This window comes from Saxophila tyrrhenica (genome assembly GCF_035928015.1).
Source record: "Saxophila tyrrhenica strain CCFEE 5935 chromosome Unknown scaffold_2, whole genome shotgun sequence".
In the NCBI taxonomy this organism is placed as follows: domain Eukaryota; kingdom Fungi; phylum Ascomycota; class Dothideomycetes; order Mycosphaerellales; family Extremaceae; genus Saxophila; species Saxophila tyrrhenica.
The window spans coordinates 20,565-36,139 of record NW_027041734.1 but is presented as its reverse complement, the minus strand read 5'-3'; the positions used below and the strand labels follow the sequence as shown (position 1 = coordinate 36,139).

The 15,575-nt window shown below is 55.8% G+C and overlaps 9 protein-coding genes across 9 annotated transcripts; 5 read left to right on the top strand and 4 right to left on the bottom strand.

Annotated features, from left to right (window-relative positions):
* Window positions 1-105: 105 nt before the first annotated feature.
* LTR77_001062 (uncharacterized protein) lies at window positions 106-2,047 on the bottom strand (the record flags this gene model as incomplete). The annotated part of the gene is made up of 3 exons (XM_064798325.1): window positions 106-1,253; window positions 1,315-1,335; window positions 1,390-2,047. 3 exons carry the CDS (start codon window positions 2,045-2,047, stop codon window positions 106-108), a joined length of 1,827 nt encoding a protein of 608 aa, XP_064662652.1.
* Window positions 2,048-2,440: 393 nt separating this feature from the next.
* LTR77_001061 (uncharacterized protein) lies at window positions 2,441-2,935 on the top strand (the record flags this gene model as incomplete). The annotated part of the gene is made up of 1 exon (XM_064798324.1): window positions 2,441-2,935. The coding sequence occupies one exon, from the start codon at window positions 2,441-2,443 to the stop codon at window positions 2,933-2,935; it is 495 nt and encodes a 164-aa protein (XP_064662651.1).
* Window positions 2,936-3,033: 98 nt separating this feature from the next.
* Window positions 3,034-4,102, top strand: LTR77_001060 (uncharacterized protein; the record flags this gene model as incomplete). The annotated part of the gene is made up of 3 exons (XM_064798323.1): window positions 3,034-3,163; window positions 3,218-3,337; window positions 3,387-4,102. The coding sequence occupies 3 exons, from the start codon at window positions 3,034-3,036 to the stop codon at window positions 4,100-4,102; spliced, it is 966 nt and encodes a 321-aa protein (XP_064662650.1).
* Window positions 4,103-4,367: 265 nt separating this feature from the next.
* Window positions 4,368-5,971, bottom strand: LTR77_001059 (uncharacterized protein; the record flags this gene model as incomplete). Its single annotated transcript, XM_064798322.1, has 4 exons — window positions 4,368-4,522; window positions 4,574-5,656; window positions 5,709-5,772; window positions 5,831-5,971. The coding sequence occupies 4 exons, from the start codon at window positions 5,969-5,971 to the stop codon at window positions 4,368-4,370; spliced, it is 1,443 nt and encodes a 480-aa protein (XP_064662649.1).
* Window positions 5,972-6,292: 321 nt separating this feature from the next.
* Window positions 6,293-7,766, top strand: LTR77_001058 (uncharacterized protein; the record flags this gene model as incomplete). The annotated part of the gene is made up of 4 exons (XM_064798321.1): window positions 6,293-6,360; window positions 6,411-7,272; window positions 7,365-7,521; window positions 7,603-7,766. The coding sequence occupies 4 exons, from the start codon at window positions 6,293-6,295 to the stop codon at window positions 7,764-7,766; spliced, it is 1,251 nt and encodes a 416-aa protein (XP_064662648.1).
* A 217-nt stretch (window positions 7,767-7,983) lies between these two features.
* RER2 (cis-prenyltransferase) lies at window positions 7,984-9,144 on the bottom strand (the record flags this gene model as incomplete). The annotated part of the gene is made up of 1 exon (XM_064798320.1): window positions 7,984-9,144. One exon carries the CDS (start codon window positions 9,142-9,144, stop codon window positions 7,984-7,986), a length of 1,161 nt encoding a protein of 386 aa, XP_064662647.1.
* A 714-nt stretch (window positions 9,145-9,858) lies between these two features.
* On the top strand, window positions 9,859-12,294 carry PAB1_1 (Protein phosphatase PP2A regulatory subunit B; the record flags this gene model as incomplete). Its single annotated transcript, XM_064798319.1, has 2 exons — window positions 9,859-12,068; window positions 12,123-12,294. 2 exons carry the CDS (start codon window positions 9,859-9,861, stop codon window positions 12,292-12,294), a joined length of 2,382 nt encoding a protein of 793 aa, XP_064662646.1.
* Window positions 12,295-12,956: 662 nt separating this feature from the next.
* On the top strand, window positions 12,957-14,132 carry LTR77_001055 (uncharacterized protein; the record flags this gene model as incomplete). The annotated part of the gene is made up of 3 exons (XM_064798318.1): window positions 12,957-13,194; window positions 13,242-13,741; window positions 13,797-14,132. The coding sequence occupies 3 exons, from the start codon at window positions 12,957-12,959 to the stop codon at window positions 14,130-14,132; spliced, it is 1,074 nt and encodes a 357-aa protein (XP_064662645.1).
* Window positions 14,133-14,479: 347 nt separating this feature from the next.
* Window positions 14,480-15,162, bottom strand: LTR77_001054 (uncharacterized protein; the record flags this gene model as incomplete). Its single annotated transcript, XM_064798317.1, has 2 exons — window positions 14,480-14,882; window positions 14,933-15,162. 2 exons carry the CDS (start codon window positions 15,160-15,162, stop codon window positions 14,480-14,482), a joined length of 633 nt encoding a protein of 210 aa, XP_064662644.1.
* Window positions 15,163-15,575: the final 413 nt, after the last annotated feature.

The window sequence follows — 15,575 nt, the reverse complement described above, 5'->3', positions numbered from 1 at the left end:
GACCACAATCCATCTGTGTTTCAACAGACGAGCCTTTTACGCATTATTGGTGACCGTCATTACTGTCTTCCCTGCTAAGCCCGTACCTGCGAACATCGGCAGTGCTCAGATGGTACCAAGCTCCAGAAACCTTGTTGGAATATCCGCCTTCTTGCATCGAATGTACTCAGAGATGAACTTCCCAAGGATGTCGTACGTCGCATTGGCCGTAACGCCCCGGTCCAGCCAGTCATGCAGCAGGAAGTGGACTGCGCAGATGCCCGGAAACTCCATACGTTCGATCTTCTGGCCAACATAGTCGTCCGCCAGGAGTTCGATGAACTTTTCGGTCGTGAAGAAGGACCGTACCCATGGCCAAGCTTCATCGTGGACTGGGAAGAATGCGACATTGCAGTTCGAGCCTTTGTCTCCGGCACGAGCATGTAAGATGCGACCAAGCGGCATACGTGTTGTTGGCCCAAACGAGTCAACGGCCAGTGGGGAGGATGGTTCGTATGACGGCTGAACCAGCTTCTCCGGGAGCGTCTTTGTTGGTGGGAGGACTTCAACTGATGAATCTGAAGTCGAGAAGTGAATCATCGTCGTTGGCTGCGGGATGAGTGTTGGGAAGTACTCTTGATACTGGGTCGGGCGGATGTTTTTGTTAGTGTAAGTCGCAGCGGGAAATGTTTCCATGATGAAGTTGAAGAGCGGTGCGGTGAGCTCCTCGGGGCTGACAGATTTATAGTCTTTTGCTTGCAAGACAAGACGTAGGTCGACCGTAGCAGCGTTCTGGGAGCGTGGATTCTCCGCCACCGAGCCATAGATGGTCAAGTTAAGCATCGAGAGTTTGCTGAGTCTTTCCTTTCCTAAGCTGTGCCGGAGCTGGACCTCATACATTTTCTTCTTTTCTTCAAGATCCAGTCCGACTAGGCCCCAGTTCAGCTCGACCTTCCATCCTCCATGAGCGGTGACTCCGGCCTTTGTCGTTGGTGGCGGTGGCAAGCCTGTGACAGCCGACATTCGTACCCGGTCTGGACCCATGGCCTCGAAGCTGACTCTTTCGATGACAGCGGTGACATCGCTGTTGAGGTAGTATTTGCCCTGGATTTCATACAACAGTTGCTCCTTACAGGTCGCGGGAGAGACCAGTCCGCCGGATCCAGTCGCTTTGGTGATAACAACATCGCCGTCGTGGCTGATCTCTGCGATTGGGTATCCAAGATCATGGATCATGGACCAGTCCATCTGTTTGATGAAGCCAGTGAAGTTGCCTGGTGGAACCAGTCAGATTGTCTGGCATCAGGTAGGGATATCATGATCTTGGAAGCTTACCTCCTGTCACATAGGTCGAGCCTGGAACCCATCGTTAGCTCTGGACACTTTCAGCAGCCGGGCACGTATGCTTACACTCAATCAGATGACCAGCAATCAGGGCCCGAGCGAGGTTGTCGAAGTCCTCTCGCTGCCAGCCATGCCACCAAGCCGCCGCAGCAACAATGGGAGAAGCGTCTGCACATCTTCCACACAGCACGATATCCGCGCCGGCTTCGAACGCCTTCGTGATGGCCCATCCGCCAAGGTAACACTGCGCAAACACCGGCTCGAAAGGCCATTCTGAGAGACGACCGCCAGTGCACACGGACACCAGTGAGGACGAGTCCGCTCCCAGCACGGTCGAAGTTACTACGTCGCCCTCCACCCATGCCACCTTGAGCTTGTCGCTCAGGCCATGCTTGGAGATCATGCTCACGACTTCATCGAACAAATCCTTGGTCGCAACGCAGCCGGCATTTGCCGCCACCTTGATCCTCTTCTCGACGATAGAGGGAAGCGCTGGCTCCAAAGCTTCGAGGAACGACGGCTCGTAACCGATGGCTGCTGTGTCACCGGTTGACATGGCGTATGCTCGAGCCGGCATATTCAACTCTGACATCCAATCGCCTACCAGGAAATCGATGGGTTCGTCCGAGTTTGCTGCCTTCGCCATAGCATCTCGTCGGTCGACCGGCGAGCCTGAGATGTTCATGATGCGCGCAGCGCGTTTAGGATATCCTGTTGAGCCCATGGTTGCTGGATGCTGACCTCAAGTTGGCGGTTGCTATTTACTGCGAAGAACTCAAACTCGGAGGAGCTCGCAGAAAGATAGTCTGGATCAATTACCCTCAGAAGCACTGCATCAAATACATGACAAGCTATTTCCGGCATCTCTATCATTGCCGTTGCTGGGCTGGTTCTATCTTGGCAGCTCGTTCGGAAAAGCCGATGAGATCGGAAGCAGACTAGGCCAGCCTACAATACCATACTGATTCGCCAAGGGCCTACTGATGCAGGCACCAGAGCTCTCCACATATGCCGTGCATGGCATTGTTTACTTACAGACTTCATCCTTCACCAGCTTACGGTTTGATCAAAGAACCACCAGGACTCTTTCACCGCCGCCATCATCTCCACCTTCACCATGGGCTCTATCGAACCACCCAAGAAGCGCATCTACCTCAACTTCTTCGACTATGCCTGCACCGGAAGCCACATGTCGCCTGGCCAGTGGAAAGACCCGAGCGACAAAGGCCACACCAAGGATCGATTGGAATATTGGATCAATCTGGCGAAGCTTGCTGAACGCGGGAAGATCAGCTTCATCTTCTGGGCGGACAGCTATGGAGGCCAGGAAGTCTATGCGGGAAACAGTGATGCCCAGCTTCGAGCTGGCAACCAAACTGCCAGTATGGACCCCATGGTGCTTGTCTCCGCGATGGCAGCAGTAACGAAGTCCGTTGGCTTTGGGATCAGCGGTTCGACCAGCTACCTCAATCCATACATTCTGGCTCGGACGTTGAGTAGTCTAGACCATCTGACTGAAGGTCGGGTCGCCTGGAACATCGTCACGAGCTGGGCCAAGAGCGCGGCTCAGAGCCTGGGCTACGATGATGTTATACCTCACGATGAGCGATAGTAGGTCGAAACCGGGTGGAAAAGCGAGTGCTGTTCCATCTCTGCCTTTACGCATGAGAGATTGCATGCTGATGTCTTTCATCTGAACTTTTTAGTGCTATGGCAGATGAATACATGGACGTTTGTTATAAGCTGTGGGAGAGCACATGGGCCGATGATAGTGTGGTGTGGGATACGGAGAGAAAGACGGCCTTTGATCCAGAGAAGGTGAAGAAACTGGAGCACAAAGGTCAATTATCAGCATTCTATCACAAGTATCGCTAGGAAGCTGACCAGCGCAAAGGCAAGTATTTCAAGATGAACGGCCGTTTCCAAACGCATCCTTCACCTCAACGGACACCGGTTTTATTTCAGGCAGGTACCTCGAAGTCTGGAAGAGCTTTCGCTTCGAAACATGCTGAAGGTAAGAGACTCCGCTCTGATCAGGGAGTCGAAAACTGATCGTTTTTCAGCGATTTACATCGGCGGGCTCTACCCAGCACAGTCAGCAGACTCAGTTAGAGACATCCGTGCAGAGGCAGCGGCACGAGGACGAGACCCGAAGTCTCTCAAGTTCTTCGTTGGTATCTCTCCCATCCTGGGCAACACGTTGGAAGAAGCCCAGGCCAAGTACGAGAGGGCGAAGGAGCACGCCGACGTCATCGGCGGTCTCGCTGTCTTTGCGGGATACACAGGCATCGATCTCAGCACATACCCTCTGGATGACCTGTTGGAGCTGAAGGGCCAACCAGGCGAGGATGCCGTGCATTCCTTCTTGAAATCTTTCAACCACACTACCGGCATCGACAAGCCTTGGACACCGCGGAGACTGGGAGAGACGATGGCACTTGGCGGGTTCCATCCTGCGCCTGTCGGCACTCCGGCAATGGTGGCTGATGTGTTCGAAGAGTGGATTGACGAGGCAGATGTCGATGGCTTCAACATCAGCTACCTCACCACTCCGGGCGGCTTCGAAGACATCGTGGACTTGCTTCGTCCGGAGCTGGTGAAGCGAGGTTTGATGTGGGAAGACTACGACGTGCCGGGTGGAACTCTGCGAGAGAACCTGAATGGCAATGTAGGGAGGAGCAGGGTGCCAGCTGATCACTACGCTGAACAATTCAAATGGGGCCAACCAGTTCCTGGGGAGCCGGTGCAGGAGATGACTAATGGGCATGCTAAGAAGTGAGTACCCATCTTCTCTATTCATTGGAACCTAATTGACGAATGGCATTATAGGCGAAAGCTTGAGACGTAGTGAGCCTTCTTGACGCATTGTGCGGCAAAGCTTGAATGCTTTCGTACGGCGACACCTGCCGTCGTTGTCGTTGCTTCTCAGATTCTGTATCTGCACAAGAGACTTGTGCAACGAGAGCAAGAGATTGGCGATACATGGTCAAGGCTATTTGGAAGAACGGCAATGTGAAAGCATGGGTGGTGAGGTCGGCGACGAGCTACAATTTACTTACAATACTTCCTGATGCTCCGACGTCAATCCGCTTTACGATGCCATTCTCCAACGCCGCGGTGTTGATATAGAACTCACTCAGCTGCTCGAGCGACGTCACCCCGAGAAGCCGCATTGTCGTCTCGATCTCATCACTTAGCACTAATCGGCCAAAGTCAGCAAACACTCTACATTTGTGGTGGCGACACTGACGCTGTATGGCCTTGCAGACCCCCTCCGTGCCATACGCAGACAATGCGTACATGAACGGTCTCCCCAACCCCACGCCTCTTGCACCTAGACAGAGTGCTTTGATGACGTCCGTCCCTCGCATGACGCCGCCGTCGAGATAAACCTCCATTTCCTTCAACAGGTGTGGGTAGTAACGGCGGATCTCGAGAAGGGTCTGCAGCGAGCTGGGAGCAAAATCCATCTGTCTCCCACCATGGTTACTCAGATAGATGCCATCTATTCCGGCTTCGTGTGCAAGCAGAGCATCTTCAGCGGTTTGTATGCCTTTCAGCACAACGGGCCCGGTGTTGCCCCATTCCTTTTGGATCCAGGATAAGTCGTCCCAGCATAGTGTCGACGAGTGCACGCCGCGGAGAATAGGCGCCTCGCCAGTCGTGCTGGTCGTCCGCTCAACCGTCAGTCCAGCTGCATGGTCAAGCTCAGCTTTGTAGCGGTCGTCTTCCTCCCGCTTCCCGATCACTGGCGTGTCGACAGTGAGGACGAGAGCTTTGAATCCCAGCCGTCGTGCCTCGGAGATGAGCTGTTTCGCTCCTTCTTGAGCAGTGGGCACATAGAGCTGCCAGAGCAATGCACCGCCTTTCTCCTGTGCAGCAAGAGCTTTCGCAAGCTCGATGTGCGCGACAGAAGAGTAAGTGCTACTGCAGTAGGGGATGTTGTAGCGGCCGGCGCCTCGAGCAAGACAGAGCTCGCCATCGGGATGGCCCAGTCGCGCCTGAGCTGCCGGGCAGATGAAGAAGGGTAGTGAACTGTCATGGCCCATCAGACGGCATCGCATCGACACCCGAGCGACGTTTCGCAGGATTCTTGGTCGAAGGTTGACCCGCGTCCAGTCTCGCCGATTGGTATCCAGAGAGTTGAGGCTATCGGCTGCGGAATGGAAGTAGACCCATGCTTTCTTCGAAAGGACCTTCTTCGCTTCGGTCTCGAACTCGGTCAGGTTCTGCACTGTCGAGAGTGGTATGGGCTTGTCTGAGTCGTATTGTACTATCGGAGTCGATGCTGAATCGCCTTGCGTCTCTGGCTCAACAGGTCCAAGGTGCTTGTCTGATCACTGTCAACGGGGTTCCCAGATGACGCAGTAGTGGCGGCGGCTCACCCTTCGACAGGTGCTTCTCAATCGTCCCAGGTGGATGGACTGGCTCGTATTCTGCTGTAGCGTCCTTGAAATCAGTTTAGCATTCCTCTAGCTCAGCGACCTTATTTAATGACCATACTCACTCGTCCGGCATATCTCAGAATGCTGTTCGCCCCGCCGGGATGGTGGTCCAAGAACTCAGTCACATCGTAGGCTTGACCATCAACCACCACCCAACAAGAGTGGCTGTTGTTATGCTTGTGGATTTCTCTTGTTGATAGCATGGTCTTGATACTGTCTAAAGTCCTACGGTATGGCCTATATGGACACTCGTGTCGAAGAAAAGTGTCCAAGATTGGAGGAAGTGTTGTAGCCGAGGTCGCCCTCAGCAAACGATGCAGATCAATGTGCACGCCAGACAGCTTTCGCCTTTCTTGTTCGCGAGGGTACTTGATCAATACATAAACGGTTGTCAGAGTGCCTTCAGATAGGGCCAGGAATGGGGTTGTAACTCAATACAAAGCAGCTCGATTAGTAGGTTGAACCGGCATTGTTGGACTCATATATCGACTTGGACACCGGAATCAACCACCCCGACAATCACCATGGCCACCGAACGCCTCACGAACATCCTCTCCCACGTATCCCCATCACAATCCCCAATCGATAAACTGTAAGCCCCCACCCCAAACAACACCACACCTTTACTAACTACCCCCGCAGCACCACCAAGTCCCCCTCAGATATAGTAATCACCCTCGCCCTCCGCACCTCCCTCACCAAATCCCACCGCGGCGCCTTCAAAGACACACCCCTCGACGGCCTGCTCTTCAAAACCCTCGAGCAAGTCGTCCAACGCTCCTGCTTCCCCCCGCACCACGTCGGCGACATCTGCCTCGGCAACGTCCGCGATGGGCGTGCAACGTATATGATCCGCGCCGCCGCTTTGGCAGCCGGGTATCCCGTGCCCACTTGCACGAGTAGTGTGAATCGGTTTTGTTCGAGCAGTTTGACCGCTACGCAGCATGTTGCCAACGAAGTCGCGTCGGGGTTGATTGAGGTTGGTGTGGCGATTGGAGCCGAGACGTTGAGTCAAGGGAATGTGAGGTTGGAGCGGCCGTTCGTGGAGGAGATTATGGAGGCGAATGGGGATGCGGCGGATTGCATGCAGTCGATGGGGCAGACAAGTGAGAATGTGGGTAGGGAGTTTGAAGTCAGCCGGGAGCAGCAGGATTGGTATGCGGTGGAGTCGTATCGGAGGGCGGAGGTGGCACAGAGAGAAGGGTGGTTTGGGGATGAGATTGCACCGGTGAAGGTGAAGGTGAAAGGGAAGGATGGGAGGGAGGAGGAAGTGCTGGTGGAGAAGGATGATGTGAGGTATGGGACGACGTATGAGGGGATTGCGAAGCTGAAGCCTGCGTTTCCTGAGTTTGGGGATAGGAGTCATGCCGGGAATAGCAGTCAGGTTACTGATGGGGCGGCGGCGATCGTTTTGATGAAGAGGAGTAAGGCGAAGGAGTTGGGCGTGCCGGTGCTGGCGAAGTATGTTGGGACGGCGATTGAAGGGTTGGCGCCGAGGATCATGGTGAGTCTCTCCGTGATACTCAGCTTTTATGCGGTCCTACTGGCCATATCGGAGAATGCAGGATCTTGCGGTGTGCTGAGATATGAGGATAGGGCATCGGACCAGCCCTAGTCATCCCGAAGCTCCTAAAGCAGTACAATCTCGAGATGAACGACATCGACGTCGTCGAGATCAACGAGGCCTTTGCGTCCATGGCGGTGTACTGCAGAGACAAGCTTGGCCTGGGATGGGATAGAATGAATCCACGAGGTATGTCCAGTAGTCCTCTCAATCATCGTTCTTGGCTCCGTCCGTTGTGGGACCTTAGGAAAAGCTGACATAACTCAAAAGGTGGTGCAATCGCAATTGGCCATCCATTCGGTTGCACCGGGGTAAGGCAGATTGTGACAGGCCTGAGCGAGTGTCGGAGGAGAAAGGCAAAGCTGCTGGTGACGAGCATGTGCATGGGCACAGGGATGGGAATGGCCGGCTTGTTTGTGAACGAGGTTACCTGAAAATGAACATGAACATGAGTAGGAAGGCAGTCGTAGTAGTGTCAGATGATTGCATAGGACCGCTCAACCTCTCCAGGTTGTGCAGAAGGGTATCTTGTATCGATAAATGTACACACCTCGCACCTCACGCCTCGCGAAGTCTCCCTCTATGCCAGATTGACGACACCTCTTTATCGTTACACCCAAGCCTGTGCGCCGCGCCGCCTGCGGCACAGCATCAAGCAGCTTTAGCTCTTTCGCCACCATTGCCATTCATGGCCTTCTTCTGACTCCACTGCCATTCCACAAGCGCGGGCAGGAATTTCCACAGATTGAACTCGGGCCAGAGACAGTCGATGAACTTGCATTCCGTGTTCTCATGAACCTGCCAGAGCATGAAATCAGAGAGCCGGTTGACGCCAGATGTCCGGATCAGGAGCTCGGGTGGCGGACAGTTGATGTATGTGTTTCGGGTGAGCGTTTCGGCTGAAATGTTCTCTGGGTCGGGGAGGTGTGGAGATTTTGATCGGCTGGAAGACTTCTTCTGTGCGTATAGATCCAGTCTCGAGCTTGGCTGAAGGTCGGGCGAGGGTGAGAGCGAAGTTTGACTTGATGGAGGATGGGCCAGGTGGGAGGAAGAGTCCAGGTCTTGCTCAGAGACGGAAGTGTTTTCAGCGTCGGATGATGGCATGGATGCCGTCTCTGCTACGGGTGGTTCGGCGGGCATTTCCTGCTCCTCAGCAAGACTCTCGAGCTGACTGCCTTTCCTAATGTTCCGCTGAATGTGGGTCTCGCTGAACGGCCGCTTCTCCTTCCTCTTCTCTGGCGGAGCGCTGCTGTAGTCTTTAACGGTCTCCCGGATGCTGTGCACAATCTCCTCGCGTCCGGTGTAAGGAAAGCAGACATTCAATACAGCGCTGCCATTGTCCTTGGTCATTTCAACCGCCTTGTCCACCTGCTCCAACACGTCATCGCGCACCAGACTTCGATCGCCAAGTATCCTCACCGCCGCCCCATACCGGTCAAACAGCTCGCCATGCTGGCTCATCTGCACCAGCTTCGTCTTGGCCATGTCCATGAGACCGTCGACCTCGTACTTGCTCCGTTTGAAGTTCTCAATGGAGAAGGCGTAGATGGTGACGTACTCGACGCCGCTCTTGTAACAGACCTCCAGTACTTTCGCCAGCGCCTCGAAGCCCATGTGATGCCCTTCGACCGTCTCGACATGATGTGTTCGCGCCCAACGTCGGTTGCCGTCCATGATGAAGGCGATGTGTTGGGGTATGGGCCCGCATTTCAACGAGCCGATCAGCAGCTCTCTGACCTGCTGCAGCGCGTATTCGACGGGTGGGAGAGAGAGAAGCCACCGCTGGAGGGAGCCAGAGTGAAGGGTGGCCATGGTCGTTGTTGGTGTGAGTGGTGATGTTTAGGTGGGGACGGTGTTATTGAACCATTGTGTCGCTTTTGTAGTGTTGCGAAAGGCGCGCGTGTCTCTCGTGGCCGTGTCGCTGCTCAGTCAAGTTGCTTTCGTGGCATTGCCTCGACCTTGAAACCTTGAACACGCCGGCGCCGACTCCGGGACAGAAGCGGCTAGCTCGTCACATCCACGCGCCGACCCTTGCCAAGGCCGCGCGTGGTGCCTGCCTTTCACAGAAAAAGTTGTCTCGTGCTTGCCCTTCCTCCTCCTCAGCACCTGCTCACGACACACACGACACATCCAGGCTTCCGCGTATTCCTTCGAAAGCTCTTCAACCTCTTCTTCCTCTCCGGATCAAGACCCAAAAAAAGTTGAAAAGTCCAGAAAACCCGTCCCTTCGCGCTCCTCGCAAGGCTTCACTCCTCCCCCAACAACCACCTCCTTCTCCTGCTTACCCGTGAGTATCTACTACCGCGCGACTGAAGTTGACCGACCTCACTGACACACTTCCCACAGCCACTCACTCACTACCATTCCCACCTCACTCAACACTTGAAGCAGAAATAGTCAAGGTAAGACAGCGCGCGCCGACACTCTTTTCTTTGTTCATATTCACCGGCGGAAGGACAATAGAACTGCACCATCTCCTCTACTTCGAGACAGCAACTGAAATCGCAGCAGCACCGACCCGCCACGATGTCTGACGTCCAGAACTCGACCTCTCCCGCCCCGGCCGCCGGCCAAACTTCCTCTCCCCCAGCTGAGGGCGCCGGCGCGAACGGCACCGGCCAGCTCAACACCAACGTCACCTCTGATGGCGGCGACATGCAGACCCCCACCTCCGCGGCCCCGTCCACTGCCCACCACAACTCCGCCTCCCTCTACGTTGGCGAGCTCGACCCCTCCGTCACCGAGGCCATGCTCTTCGAGCTGTTCTCCTCCATCGGCCAGGTCGCCTCCATCCGTGTCTGCCGTGACGCCGTCACCCGTCGCTCGCTGGGCTATGCCTACGTCAACTACAACAACGCCAATGACGGCGAGCGCGCGCTGGAAGAGCTGAACTATACCCTTATCAAGGGCAAGCCGTGCCGCATCATGTGGTCTCAGCGCGACCCGGCCCTTCGCAAGACCGGCCACGGCAACGTCTTCATCAAGAACCTCGACACTGCGATTGACAACAAGGCTCTCCACGACACCTTTGCCGCTTTCGGAGACATCCTCAGCTGCAAGGTCGCTCAGGATGAGCACGGCAACTCCAAGGGTTACGGCTTCGTCCACTACCAGACCGCCGAGGCTGCCAACGCCGCCATCAAGAGTGTTAATGGCATGCTCCTGAACGAGAAGAAGGTGTTCGTCGGCCACCACATCCCGAAGAAGGACCGCATGAGCAAGTTCGAGGAGATGAAGGCCAACTTCACCAACGTCTACGTCAAGAACATCGACCTCGAAGTCACGGACGACGAGTTCCGCGACCTTTTCTCCAAGTATGGCGACATCACCTCTGCCTCCCTCGCGCACGATAACGAGACTGGCAAGAGCCGCGGCTTCGGCTTCGTCAACTACATCCGTCACGAAGATGCCAACAAGGCGGTCGAGGAGCTTCACGACTCCCAGCTGAAGAGCCAGGTTCTCTATGTTGGCCGTGCCCAGAAGAAGCATGAGCGTGAGGAGGAGCTGCGCAAGCAGTACGAAGCTGCCCGTCAGGAGAAGAATGCCAAGTACCAGGGCGTCAACCTCTACGTCAAGAACCTGGCCGACGAGATCGACGATGAAGAGCTTCGCAAAGTCTTCGAGCCCTACGGCGCCATCACTTCTGCTAAGGTCATGCGCGACACGGTGCCCCTCGACAGCGACGGCGAGCCGATCAAGGAGACGGAGGAGAAGGAGGAAGAGAGCAGCGAGGAGAAGAAGGAAGAGGACAAGGACGGCGAGAAGAAGGAGGATGGTGTTGATGAGCTGGAAAAGAAGATGGACACTGTCACCATCGGCGGCGAGAAGAAAATGCTGGGCAAGAGCAAGGGCTTCGGCTTCGTCTGCTTCTCCAACCCAGACGAGGCTACCAAGGCCGTCACCGAGCTCAACCAGAAGATGGTGCACGGCAAGCCGCTCTACGTCGCCCTTGCCCAGCGCAAGGAGGTCCGCAAGAGCCAGCTCGAGGCCAGCATCCAGGCTCGCAACCAGGTTCGCATGCAGCAGCAGGCTACGGCCGGCGGTATGCCTCCGCAAGCCTTCATGCAGCCGCAAGTGTTCATGGGCCCGAACGGACAGCCGATGGTGATGCCAGGTGGTGGTCGTGGGCAGATGCCGTTCCCGATGGGCATGCCACAGCAGGCGGGCCAGCGCGGCGGCTTCCAAGGCATGCCGCAGCAAGGTGGACGTGGAGGTCCAGGCGGGATGCCCGGTATGCCAGGCATGCCGTATGGCTTCCCACCACAGATGGGTAGCTACAACCCTGCCATGGCCGCTCAGAACCCTGCCGCCTACGCCCAGTTGATGCAGGCTGCCCAGCAGGCACAAGCCGCTGCCATGGGTCGCGGTGCTGGTCGTGGCGGTCAGATGCAGGGCATGGGCATGCCGATGATGCAGGGCATGCCGCCACAGATGATGGGTGGGATGCCAGGCCGTGGAGGCTTCCCCGGCGGTCAGCAGCCTGGTCGTGGTGGTATGATGGGCGGTCCAGGTCGTATGGACGAGCAGCGCGGTCGCCAGGCTACCCGTGGGCCACAGCAGCAGTCTGACGGCTCCCCAGGCGTCGACCTCGCTCAGCTCAACAGCGTGCCGCCGCCTCAGCAGAAGCAGATCTTGGGTGAGGCCCTCTACCCGAAGATCGCCACCCAGCAGCCCGAGCTCGCTGGCAAGATCACCGGCATGCTGCTCGAGATGGACAACCAGGAGTTGCTGAGCCTGTAAGTTACACCATAACCCTCGCCACGACCTTCACGTTTACTGACTCCTCACAGCACCACCGACGATGACGCCCTCCGTCTCAAGGTCGACGAAGCCATGAACGTCTACCACGAGTACGTCAAGAACCAGGGTGGCCCGAGCGATGAGCCCAGCGCTGGCGGCATGAACGGCGGCCCTGAGAACATCAACCCGTCGGTCGAGGAGGTCAAGGATGCTGAGGCTTGAGCGATGACAATGTCGTTCGCTCCAAGCAGGCGATGTCAGTGACCACTGTCGCCGGCATTCCGACCCCTTTCAACGTCCGTTCACCTCCCGGTGGCCACGGATTTTCCTTCCATTTGTTCCAGCAGGATGCACGCGATACGCGCCACAGCTCAACTCAGTTGCTTTTGTGGCATGCTGTCGTGCCTTTTACACATTACCACTGTGTTCAATTAACGATACGATACGACACGATACCCCGAGCAGAGCAGGTTTCTTCACAAAAGCATGGGCGGGAGATTTCGAGGAGGCTGTACGAGTAGATTGCTATGGATGTCGATGGTGGGAGAGGCATCTTCAGTTCACATTGCTGCAAGTATGATTATGCTATGGTCAAGGGAGGCAAAGTAGTGTGAGGATGTGAGATAGGCGTGCAGAAATCAAATGGTGCGTCATCAATATTTTCATCCCTCTTCTTGATTAACCGCAGTGAGAATATCTGCCTTGCCTGCCCACCTGTATTTCATGGCAGTAACGTCCAGTGCGTGTCGTGTGAGATGTGTTGGTTCCCGAGCACAATGTCTTCTGTACGAGTGGCTTGATTTGAAAACGACAGCCCACCGCGAGAGACTGCATGCACCACGTCCACACGCAACACCCGTCCATCATCATCACCCTCGCTGATGATGGCAGACTACCACGAAACCAACCAGCGCATCGAGGTATGCCTTCGACACATCGCTCAGTCGGAAGGAAAGCCAAACCTCACCAAATGGGCTCGAGACTATAATGTCCCGTACTCGCGCCTCTACGCCAGGTACAAGGGGAGGGTCACCAGGCTCGAGCGTCCGGCGAGTCACAGACGCCTGAAAGACACAGAGGAGAATCTGCTTCATGATCTGGTCAATGGTCTCGAGGCACAAGGTATCACTCCACGGCTGGCGCAGATTAGGACTGCGGCGAACGAGCAGACAAGTTCGCCCACGAAGCAGGCGTCTACATCAAATCCACCAACCGCAGCTACTTCACCTCCAACTACCAGTCCAACAAGACCATCGAAACCTACTCCATCGACTGCACCACTCACCAAATATTGCTAGAAGAGTTCCCCGACGTCGTCAACCCGAACGGCGCATGCTACTATGGCGACCAAGTCCTCTACTGCTGCCAGGGCTCCCTCACCACACCTTTCGCACTCGTGCTCGCCCACCCTCTCCTTGGAACCTCGGAGATAATGCTGAACAGCTTCTACGGCCGCGACTTCAACAGCCTCAACGACGTCGTCGTCCACCACGACGCAGGCGACATCTGGTTCACAGACCCCACCTACGGCTACGAACAAGCCTTTCGCCCGTCACCTCTGCTTCCGAGTCAGGTGTACCGCTTCCGCCCTGCTACGGGACAGATCTGGTGCGTCGCCGATGGCTTCGTGCAATGCAATAGCCTCTGCTTCAGCCCGGACTACGATAATGTACATCACCGACACGAGCGCGGTGCAAGCGCACCGTGGACCCGGGGATGGGCAGAACGTCTCGCTGAACCCGCGGTTGCCGGCGACGATCTACGAGTTTAATGTTACGGATGGCCGCACGAGGTTGAGTAACCGCCGGATGTTCGCCTACGTGGACTCGGGGGTGCCGGATGGGATCAAGTGTGATGAGCGAGGGAATGTGTACTCGGGCTGTGGAGATGGGGTGCACGTGTGGGATGCGCAGGGCACGCTGTTGGGCAAGATATATGCTGGGAACGTGGTGGCGAATTTCAATTTTGTCGAGGGCGGGATCTGGATGATGGCCGCGGAGAAGTTGTTCTTCTGTGAGATTGGGGTGAAGGGGGCTTTGGTGGATATTGAGTGCTTGTGACTTCTCAATCGCATGCATTGGGCTCTGCCTCTTACTCAAAGCAATCGCCTCCAACAGCCGCACAAACAGCCGCAGGAGACTCAAGCCTTGTCTTGTTCGTATACTCCAACGATCGTGACGTCGCCTGGATTCAAGCTCACAAGCATCGAATCTGTCCTCTGGGACGTATGGCCGATCAACCTCAGCAAGCATCTTGCAGGAGCTACTCTTGCAGGCAACCACCTGCTCCAAACATGTTCATAGGGTATCGTAGATCATATAGCTCTTGAACCCCATAGCCCCCAAGGCCCCAGCACCACAGCGCCGCTTTCAAATGACCCGATCGCCAAAACTCCGCTCTTATTATCTTAACCCACTCTCCTTCCCCCACTCGTCTGCACAGTAAACGGACTCTCCTGCGCCGCCTTCATCGGCTCCAAACTCAATAGCGTCCACACATACAACCCCACAAACCGCACCACCGCACCCGGCCAGCCTCTCCCCTGCGCAAAAGCCGCCGGACTCGCCATCAGCGCACTCCAATCCACGCTCGGCGCTTGCACTGTCTTTGGCGTTATATTGCTGTCGCTCGAGCCGAGCGTCTGCCCCTTGCCAGAGAAACTCGCGCTGCTCTTCGCAGGGCCTTTTGCGGCGTTGGCGGCGGCGGAGAGGATGGCGGTGCGGAGGGCGGTGGGGTTGGCGCCGCGGACGGTCTCGACTACCGAGGTGCCTTTGAGGATGAGGAAGGTGGGCATGCTGTCGTGTCCAACACTGCGTCAGCCGTGCGCCCACTGTGGGTGGGAGGGATGGGCGGCACTTACGCAGAGATGCCATAGGTTCCTGCGACATCTTTCTGGTTGTCGACGTTCACTTTGCAGAAGACTATCTTGCCGGGTTTGCTCTCTGCTGTTGCGAGCTGGGAGAAGATCGGAGAGATTTGCTTGCAGGGACCACACCAGTCGGCGTAGAAGTCGACGACGGTGTAGGTGGATGAGGCGACGGTGGATTTGAAGTGCTGGTTGGAGTTTATCTCGATCACTTTGGAAGACATGTTGGGGGTTGGTAGGTTGGTATTGTTTGAAAATTGGCAAGATGCGTTGGAGAGATGTGAGCTTTGCAAGGTGTTGTTCTCGATGTTAGGTAAGCGAGCATGTGAAAGCCGCGAACGTACCTTACATGCGTCTACATGGATATACACCCATGCCGGCAGCAATAAGGATGAGCAATTGATTCGATGATTCAGCTTTCGTCGTCTAGTTTGTGAATTAAACAGTATTGACAAGCACACACAGAACGGCGGCAACAGTCCGATATGGAGATCATCAACGACGCAACGAAACATTGGCAAGCCGTGCCATCAATGAAAGTGTCTGCTGAAATACCCGGGGCATGGCTGGATCTGATGGGAATGGCCAGAGTGATCCAAGGAGCCTCAACAGCCAGCGTCTCTCAGCTGGACCCATT